The sequence below is a fragment of the Salmo trutta genome, chromosome 13 (genome assembly GCF_901001165.1).
Source record: "Salmo trutta chromosome 13, fSalTru1.1, whole genome shotgun sequence".
Classification (NCBI taxonomy): Eukaryota; Metazoa; Chordata; class Actinopteri; order Salmoniformes; family Salmonidae; genus Salmo; species Salmo trutta.
In genome coordinates, this window is record NC_042969.1 from 16033347 (window position 1) to 16044085 (window position 10739).

Below are 10739 nucleotides of genomic sequence, written 5' to 3' on the forward strand. Positions count from 1 at the left end.
GCATCTTCAAAGTGGTAGGTATGTTGTGTAAATCAAATGATAAAAATAAATAAATAATCCATTTTAATTCCAGGTTGTAAGGCAACAAAATAGGAAAAATGCCAAGGGGGGTGAATACTTCCACAAGCCACTGTAGGTGGTCCAAACAATCAGTGCGTAGCAATGTGACTATATGGGCCTCCTTCCATTTAGGAAAAGGTATTCACATATTTATGCTATTAAAAATCATTTTCAATTCATTAAAGTAATTTTCAATTAATTAATTGAATTTCAGTTCTCTTCCTGAATTGACTGAATAAGAAATTAACCCCATTTTGTTTAGATCAATGGATTAATCCAGTCACGCACCAAAGATAAAGGTCAAAAAGAATCTCTACATGAGTGATCACTCCATTGATTATGTAAATAAATGGTGCTAAACTGTGTCTCCCGCCGACAGACAACTTATCCTCTCTTATAGCCAACAGTTGTGGGGCGTAATGTGTAGAAATCCAATTTCCATTCACATCAAGAGCCTGACCAGCTGTCCCACAATTGGTGGTTAACCCAGTTCACTTTTTGAGGTGCTGAAAGATTGACCAACTTTGCTACAGCGATTTTGTTGTTTGGATATTTCCCGGCATACATTGAGAGCATCTACAGAGAAGACTCAGGGACCCTGCCTTACACAACTGTGCTCTCGTAGGCATCCCCAAGTGCTTGGTGTTGGGTCAGAGCTGCCCTTGGAGCAGTGCTCTTTCACCCCTCCTGTCCCTCTCCGTCCTCCACTCTGCCTTGTTTTAATCACTGCTGTGCCTTTGAAAGAGAAAAAAAAGCTTTGTTAGCCTATTGGCTGCTGTTGGTGGAGCTGTTGCTAAGGGGAGGGGTTGAGAGAGTGATGGAGGTGGGAATGGGAGATGGCCATTTGAGGACGCTATAATTTGTGTTTGATATGCATGTCATGCATAGATTCAGATCTTATCTGTTGATTTTATAAATAATTGCAATTAATGGCTTAGTGTTGATTACTTTACTGACCCATATTTTCTGAAGAAAATTCTGAAAGTAAATGCTGTTGATTTAGAGCTTTGAGAATGGTGTCCTGAATGATAAAACAGAGTCAAAAACGTTATAATCGTGGATTTATGGTAAATTCCATGCTAATTTATTTCTTTATAGCTGCAAGCTACTTATTATTCATATCTCTCTGCTCAATCAACCTAGATGCCCACAATGTGATGTGCAGGTTGAACAATTGCCAGCTGAATAGTGGCTTATGAGGTAGCCTACTTGTTAAACATTCAGCTATTGATTTAACTGTGGAACAAGAAAAAATACACTATATTTAAAAAAGTGTGTGGACTCCCTGTCAAATTAGTGGATTCTGCTATTTCAGCCACACCCATTGCTGATAGGTGTGTAAAATCGAGCACACAGCCATCCAATCTCCATAGACAAACATTGGCAGTAGACTGGCCTTACTGAAGAGCTCAGTGATTTTCATCGTGGCACCGTCATAGGATGCCACCTTTCCAACAAGTCAATTTCTTCCCTCGTCAACTGTAAGTGCTGTTATTATGAAGTGGAAACATCTAGGAGCAACGACAGTTTGGTGGAGGAATAATGGTTCGGGCTAGGCCCTTTAGTTCCAGTGAAGGGAAATCTTAACACTACAGCATACAATGACATTCTAGACAATTATGTGCTTCCAACTTTGCGGCAACAGTTTGGGGAAAGTCCTTCCATTTCAGCATGACACAGCCCCCGTGCACAAAGTGAGGGCCATACAGAAAAGGTTTATCGAGATCGGTGTTGAAGAACTTGACTGGCATACAGAGCCCTGACCTCAACCCCATCAAACACCTTTGGGATGAATTGGAACGCTGATCGCGAGCCAGGTCTAATTGCCAAACATCAGTTCCTACATCTAGTGGAAAGCCTTCCCAAAAGAGTGGAGGCTGTTATAGCAAAAGTCCATACTAATGCCCATGATTTTGGAATGATGTTCAACAAGCAGGTGTCCACATACTTTTGGTCTTGTAGTGTATACCAAAGTTCATGAACTCATGTGGTCATACTTTGACTCAATGGCATACAAAAGCACTACATCCATTATAAAGCTCAGTTTCCTTAACCTGGTCCACTTCAGCAGAAATGTTGCCATCATTTGCATGAGAAATCAGGGATTAAACTATGAACTCAAATTTTCCTCATCTAAATATTACTGAAAGATTGACAATCTTTTTGTCTACTGCGTCAAGTTTTTTACTACCCAAGGTATTTTCTAGGGCAAGTGCCAGGGCTCTTACCACTTTCATAATGGTAAGTCAATTCCAAGACTTGCCCCATCTTACTTTACACCCACAAGGAGCCTGTAGTGGAATTAAAGTGCATCATGCAATTGTACTGCGCTGACAAATCAGTGCTCATGTTGGAGCACGTCACCCTCACATTCCTACCAGGAATCTGCAACAGAAAGTGCGATCATACATTAAAACCTATATAGACAATTATATAAACCAGGGCTGATATGAAAATGGTATACACAGACCCTTGGCAATTACTCAATCAACACCCCTTGAGGTTAAGACATTGCAACACAAATTTGAACAAGTGAAGTTTAATTATTTTAGTTGTACTGCATTTCTGCCCAATATAAAAATTGAAATATCCAAGGACAATACATAGAAATTAAGTGCTGTTACAGTAGTTTGACAAATTTTAAAAAGTAGGTTGCCATTCAAACAATGTGGACCAAACAGTAAGGGGCATCTGAGCAGGACTTTGAGTTGTAAAAATTCAAGGCACACCATGCATCATGAGCAATACAATGAATAAACTATTTTTTGAAATAAAGGTGCTTAGACAAGCCCCGACATTAAAGTGTCCTTTAAATGTTAAGGAGGGACAGAAGAACCAGCATTCCAAATACTCCTAGTCAAACCTTTCGAGACAGACATCCAGTTCCACTGACATACATGTGAATCCACAAATTAATGTTCGGATTTGAAATAAAGACTATGGGAAGTTTGTACATCTACCAGAGCCAACTACACTCCAAATACAATACCAGAACATTCTAACAGGCAATAATCATAAAATGTCAACCTGATGAATTTACAATCCACTGTTTACAGAATCAGATATGACCTTACAGTCAGGAACATATGCAAGTGTCAGATTGCTATACATTTATGATTAGTGGAGGTTTGGGAAGCAAGTGACAGAGAGGGGGGTGGAGTGTTACTACTCAAGACAGGATTCAAAGAAATCATAAGGTAGTTGCTCAGGTCAGTCCACCACCCAGTTGCACTAGGGGCAAAGGGTCTTCCATGACACCACTGTTTGAGAAAAGCAGACCAGGTTCAGGCAGATGTGACCCTATCTCATGAAGTTAGCACCTCCGATTTCCCTCTTGTAGCGGTTGGTGAGGTGGTCTGCTTGCACTGTGAGTTTTGACAGGACTCCAAACAGTCCCCTGAGGTGGTAGTGGAACTGGCCCTCCAGATCTGAGCTCTCGTCGACAGGGAGCCCCCTGGTTAACGACTGCTGCTCCTCTTGCTTGACTGCCATTTCCAGGAAGCTGGCCCCGCCGCTCATCTCCCTCTTCAGCAGGCCCCACTCCATGTCGTTTTTTATGGACTTGAGGAGGAGGTAGTGCTCATACATGTCCCTCTGCTTGTTAGGGTACGAAGGTTCATTGTTGTTCTCCACCACCTCAACCTGCTGGCTCTCCTGTTCCTCCAGGGGCACGTCCCTCAACAGGCTGGGCACCATGATAGTTTCATCCATGTTGTTGGTTGCAGCAATGAAGCGGTGCATCACATTGATGAGGGAATTCTTGTTGCTGGCTGGGTCACTGCTAATTTGCATCATTGCAGGGGTTTAGGGTAGACTTGGGTTTGCAGTTAACAGGTGGAGTAAGGCAGTGTTTCTTGACGTTAAGGCCGACTGAGGAGCCAAATGTCACTATGGGAATAGAAACCATGAGAAAAAAGTTAGAAGAAAATTGCATCCTAGCATGAAAACCCGACGTTGAATTGCAGAAATTAGCGTTGTGATCAGTTCTCGGTAGGCGTTTTGATCAGTAAAGTTCACTCACGAACGCCAAATATAAATATTTTTACTTTACCGGTTGTCCGTGTGGTCGGTCCTTTTGATGGGTAGGAATGTGACTACTGCCACAGGAAAGTAGAATTACGTCGACTTCTCAAAGCACTGTTAACCGTTGTGCGTTCAGATTTGTCACCAGAAGAATGCGCACAAGATGGGAAATATATGCACGAGTAGAATGCATACTTACAGAGCGTGTGCTTCAGTACTGCACAGGCTTTAGGTGATACATCTGAACGTACTACCAGCGCTTCGTAAAGTTGATGTAGCCCAAATTTACTTTCTTGTGGATACATAGTCTCACACTAATCAATGCAAAAGGACAAACCGGTAAAGAGTTAAATTACATTTTATTCGACATTCTGGCTCGTAGAGTTTCCGAGAGGATTTTCCAAACAAATGTATGGCATGAATCCAGATGTATCAGTCTTGGCAAATTGCGTCCTAGAGCTATAACAAAAGGCCTTTGGTCATAATAGGCATCCGCCTACGGACAACGCAGTTAGTGCACGGCGCAGGAAAATTTCAACTGGTCAAACAGGAGATAGCCCATGTCGTCTAGTTAACAGTTAATGGCGGAATGAACAGAATGAAGATAACCGGACTAACCGGACTACCGCATCCCAGAGTAGGCTAAAACTATGGCGTAGGCTGCTAAAGATACAGAATATAACGTCGGCACTAGAGACATATTTCGATATGGCTCTGGTCAGCACTAAAACAAAGCAAGGTAGCCTACGCTATCGAAAGCACTTTGATCCTGCAATGTAACTAACCAGCAAGGCAAAGCATCATTTAGCGCTTCCTGTAAACGCTTGTCTAGCATCCATTTTGCAAAAAACTGAAACAAACAGTCTGTCTAAAACCAAAATACGGACCTGAATCAAACGGTGACCTGAGCAAATGTTTTCTTGATGGTGCGTTGGGAAATGACAATTCCAGTACTTGCTCAGGCTCCACCAGCCTGGAAGAAAAGTATAAACTTTCTCAGTTGTAGCGCTGACAGACAAGGGCCTTTATAGTGTAGGCGCGCCGGCCAGAAAAAAACGATATTTTCCCCTTCACGTTATCAATGGTACAATAGGATAGTATTGAGGAAATGGGGCGTTAACTTTAGGTGATTGACTGTGACAAAAACCAATCAGAGACCACATATTATTTCGTGAGTCTGCAACTAACCTAACGTAGCAGGCGTAAAGTAAACTGCAACTGTCGTCAGCAACAGACGCCCAGTAATGTTGTAACCATAGACATCCTACCTTGGGATTACCATATCTAAGGATCAACAGGAAAGATGCTCATTACATTTTATACCTATTATTGAAAAAAACAAAAAAAAGTTGCCCATTGGTTGCAGAGGGATTTATCATTGAAAGGTCGAGTATTGCTTTCTAAAGCTGAAGGTATCTCCAGACTTACATATGCAGCCCAAGTCCCTATATCTTGACAACAAAATAGGCAAAGCGTTTGACCAGGTGCTTTTCAACTTCATCTGGAAAACTCGTACACGTTATATTAGGAAATCTGTCGTTATGAACTCATATGAATATGGTGGACTCAATTTTTTAGATTTTCCTACTTTGAATAATACTTTTAAGATAAATTGGGCTAAACATTTTTTAAAGAATCCAACTTCAATTTGGAATTTCATCCCTCATTATATCTTCTCCCGTTTTGTTGGCCTCAATTTTATGTTACTTTGTAACTATAACATTGATAAAATTCTTGCAAAATGATCTGCTTTTCACAGACAAGTATTCTTAGCGTGGTCGTTAATATATAAACATAATTTTTCCACGCATAGGTATTTCATTTGGAACAATAATGACATTTTATATAGAAACAAGTCATTATTTTTTAAGAACTGGTTCAATAATCATATCCTGCTGGTGAGTCAACTTTTTAATGCAGAAGGATTGTTACTCAATTATGAGGAATTTTTATCTCGTTACAATATCCCTGTAACACCTAGAGAGTTTACCATAGTCTGATGATATTCCATCTGGAACTCTCATGTTGTTTAGAGGTGTAGCCATACCTCACCTTCTTGACATACCCTCACTTAATCCAGTTGACTCTCCAATAGGGAAAATATGTTTCTCCTTGCTCCCTCAGAACAATAGGTCTATACGTGCTTTATTTCAAAGGGATATTGCATTCATTCCTTATGTCACAAATTACTGGAATACATTGGTCACTAATATCTGTTGGGAAAAAGTCTGGTTGTTACCACACAAATACTTGCGTGTTAACAAGGTCAAAGAGGTCTCTTTCAGAATGATCCATAAGTATTACCCTGCGAATCATTACCTGAAGAAACTTAAAAAATACATTAACTTTGATTGTACTTTTTGTGTTGAGCATCCAGAAACAGTTTCACATTTATTTTGGCATTGTCTACATGTAAAATAATTATGGAAAGATATTCACAGTTTTATAATTGTTAATATTCTTGATGACTTTTGTTTTTTATGGGACAATGTGCTGCTCGGTTTCCTTAACCATAATAAAGATAAAGAAAAACAATTTTACCTTATAAATCTAATTGTGCTAATAGCTAAATTTCATATTCATAAATGTAAATTCACTAATAAAAAACCACGCTTCTGTGTTTTCTAGAAGGAATTCGAGCAGTACATTAAGACCATTATACATTCTTCTAATAAGAAAGCTGTTAAAACAATCAATATGTGTGCATCTTTTAAGGTCTTTGTATAATCTGTCATTTGTTGTACCCCCTAGCATATGTTATCATTGTCTGTTTGTATACTTCTTATATGTATACTGATTTCTCTCCAATAAAAATATATATATCAAGTAAAAAATAACATAGACATCCTATACAAATATGTTATATCATATTTTTTTCGATAAAAAAAAGAAACGTTTTTTATATTTTTTTATATCAAATTATTAGAGGGGTTATGGCATGAACCCTTAACATTTTGAAATTAGGTCAAAATGGCAGCCATATTGGTCAGGGAGAAATCCAAACCAGTCTAATTGGAATTAATGGCAGTAGAGGCATAATCCTGATTTTACTTATGCAAGAAAATAGAAGACATGTATATCAGAAATTGTGTAATACAGTGGTCACCAACCTTTTGAGTCAAGATCACATTCTGAGTCAAAATGCAAGACTAGGTCTACCACTCAGATTTAAAAAAAATGATTCAGAACATTTTGAAATTATATTTAATAGTTATATGATCAAACTGTAATATATCATTTGTTTTATTACTTGTGAGGCACAGCTAAGTGAGCATAATCATTTGCGTCTTTTCTTTTTAGAGGACTGATGGCCTGCTTCTGATGGACAGTCTGAGGGGAGGGAGGGAGCAGCGGTGAGGCTGCCTCTCATCCGCCTCAGTGTCCCTCCGCCTTCCTTCCCTGCGCTATAAAAAGGGGACACAGTCTTCCAATTGATGGCGAAACTCAAGTTGCACTGCATTATTTCTGTTTCATGCACCAATTCATGTTGTTACTCCTATGACCAGAGAAAGTGAAATATTCCTTGAAATTTGTAACGCCCTGGCCATAGAGAGGGGTTTTTGTTCTTTATTTTAGCTAGACCAGGGTGTTACATTGGGTGGGCGTTCTATGTTCTATGTTCATTTTTCTATGTTTTTGTATTTCTTTGTTTTGTGTGGCTCCCAATCAGGCACAGCTGTAGTTCGTTGTTGCTGATTGGGAGTCACACATAAGTAGCCTGGTTTTCCTTTGGGTTTTTGTGGGTGATTGTTTTCCGTATAGCTTCTGTGCCTTATGGAATTGTTCGGTTGTTCTTTTATGTTGCTTGTCGTATTTTTGTGTTCAGTTTTCTCATTAAAATGACGGACACTTACCACGCTGCATTTTGGTCTGATTTCTCTTCCCCTTCATCTGAGGACGACGAAGACAGCCGTTACAAAATTAAAAAAGACAAGCCACTAATACTTTGCTATACTCATTCATTGCAGCTGCAGTTTATTTTTATGTATTTTTATTTCACCTTTATTTAACCAGGTAGGCCAGTTGAGAACAAGTTCTCATTTACAACTGCGACCTGGCCAAGATAAAGCAAAGCAGTGTGACAAAAACAACAACACAGGCAATAAATAGGCCATAGAGGTGAAATAATTACAATTTAGCATTAATACTGGAGTGATAGATATGTGCAGATGATGATGTGCAATTAGAGATACTGGGGTGCAAAAGATTGAGAGGGTAAGTAATAATATGAGGATGAGGTAGTTGGATGTGCTATTTACAGATTGGCTGTGTACACGTACAGTGATCGGTAAGCTGCTCTGACAGCTGATGCTTAAAGTTAGAGAGGGAGATATAAGACTCCAGCTTCAGTGATTTTTGCAATTCGTTCCAGTCATTGGCAGCAGAGAACTGGAAGGAAAGGTGGCCAACGGAAGTGTTGGCTTTGGGGATGACCAGTGCTGCTGGAGCGCGTGCTACGGGTGGGTGCTGCTATGGTGACCAGTGAGCTGAGATAAGGCGGGACTTTACCTAGCAAAGACTTATAGATGACCTGGAGCCAGTGGGTTTGGCGACGGATATGTAGTGAGTGCCCGCCAACGAGAGCATACAGGTCACATTGGTGTGTAGTATATGGGGCTTTGGTGACAAAACGGATGGCACTGTGATAGACTACATCCAGTTTGCTGAGTAGAGTGTTGGGGGCTATTTTGTAAATGACATCACCGAAGTCAAGGATCTGTAGGATAGTCAGTTTTACGAGAGTATGTATGGCAGCATGAGTGAAGGATGCTTTGTTGCAAAATAGGAAGCCGATTCTAGATGTAATTTTGGATTGGAGATGTTTAATGTGAGTCTGGAAGGAGAGTTTACAGTCTAACCAGACAGCTAGGTATTTGTAGTTGTCCACATATTCTAGGTCAACCGTCCAGAGTAGTGATGCTAGTCGGGCGGGAGGGTGCGGGCAGCAATCGGTTGAAGAGCATGCACTTAGTTTTACTTGCATTTAAGAGCAGTTGGAGGCCACGGAAGGAGAGTTGTATGGCATTGAAGCTCGTCTGGAGTTTAGTTAACACAGTGTCCAAAGAAGGGCCAGATGTATACAGAATGGTGTCATCTGCGTAGAGGTGGATCAGAGAATCATCAACAGCAAGAGCGACATAATTGATATATACAGTGCTGGTTGTAGCGTGTGGAAGTAGGGAGAACCCATATTTTATGGCTTATAAAGGTGTTGAACAAAGTGTTGACAGTGCTGAATAACAACTTAAACATGAACATACACATAAAAACAGCTGCTCTTTGCTGTATCCGTTGAGTCTTTCTCATCATGGTTTTAAAAGTTTTGAAATCTCACAGTAACTTTGCTGTGGTTCAAGGTAGGCCTATAGGTGCAATTGATTTGTTCTCCGGGCCTGCTGGGTAAGTGGAGTTCTACCTTCAGACACACGAAATTGTTCAAAATGGGAACACTTTGTTTTTCCGGCACTAGGGCTGCACCTACCACCAACAGCGCGAAATTAATAAAAAAAATAGGAACGCAAGGCTTTATTGTTGGGTTTTTTACAGAAATGTTTGGTGATTGACTAGGAATGCCTTGGAGATCGACCGGTTTGTGATCGACCGTTTGGTGACCACTGTTGTAATAGAATAATTGTCAACCTAAAATATTGTCATATAATTATAAATGCAGTTTACACAGGTTTTATATACATTTTCTGTATAAATAGCTTTTAAAATACATGTAAACAGACCATAAATGCCAACATTTCTGTTTTCTTGAAAAGTTATATGATACATCAGTACTTGTTGCATTTACAACTTGTCTAAGTCCTAACATCAATTGATTTCAGCAAGATATGATTTGACTGAATTGTTTTAATGGAATGTTGGCATTTTGGCAGTTAATTTGAAAACAATGTATGGAGTCATTCCTCTAAAACTCGCTGGCTATCTAACAAACACACTGTGCAGATGAATTCTTCAAATGCATTATTTTACACAAGCTTATTACAGCACTGGCAAACCATGGTTGACCAACTCCCTGACCAAAATGGCTGACATTTATCCCATCGTCAGAAGGTTAATGTCCAATCTAGTATTCTAATTCTATGGTTGTTACCATATTTTTAAGCTTGATACATTGATACAGAAGTCATAATGAGTGAATGCGGTATGTGTCCACTATATAAGGACAATGTAACTCCAGTCTGTTTTCATGAATGGTCATTGCAATCTACTTAAAAAATATATATATTTTATTATTGTTACCCCAGCATTACCTTTATGTAATAGTCTATACTGTAGGCCTTATATGCCTATTTAGCATTAGCATACCTTTGCTCTAATAGGCTACTAAATAAGCACAAAAAGAAACAGCTGACAAAGTTAACTCCATAACCACAGGCCAAGCTACCCATATCCTTCCTAAATAATTAATGACATGCTGTAGTATGGTGGACTGACTTGAAAAGTTACCTTGGCGACAACTGGATGCCTAGGATGATAAGGTTCTATTTTCTAAAGGCTCTGTGAGTCACATCTTTTTACAAATCACTAGTGCTAGGCTTTCCAATACTGTCATCTGCTGTTCAGTTCAACACATGCCACATCCATGCTGAAAGGAAACTGGTAAGTTCAAGCATAGATGTATAATAGGGTAGAAATAAGTCCAAAAA

The 10739-nt window shown here is 39.6% G+C and overlaps 1 protein-coding gene across 1 annotated transcript; it reads right to left on the minus strand.

Annotated features, from left to right (window-relative positions):
- Positions 1–2583: 2583 nt before the first annotated feature.
- On the minus strand, positions 2584–5142 carry LOC115205309 (mid1-interacting protein 1-like). The gene is made up of 2 exons (XM_029771129.1): positions 4971–5142; positions 2584–3948 (listed from the first exon to the last, which is right to left on the minus strand). Exon 2 carries the CDS (start codon positions 3853–3855, stop codon positions 3361–3363), a length of 495 nt encoding a protein of 164 aa, XP_029626989.1. The 5' UTR covers positions 3856–3948; positions 4971–5142; the 3' UTR covers positions 2584–3360.
- Positions 5143–10739: the final 5597 nt, after the last annotated feature.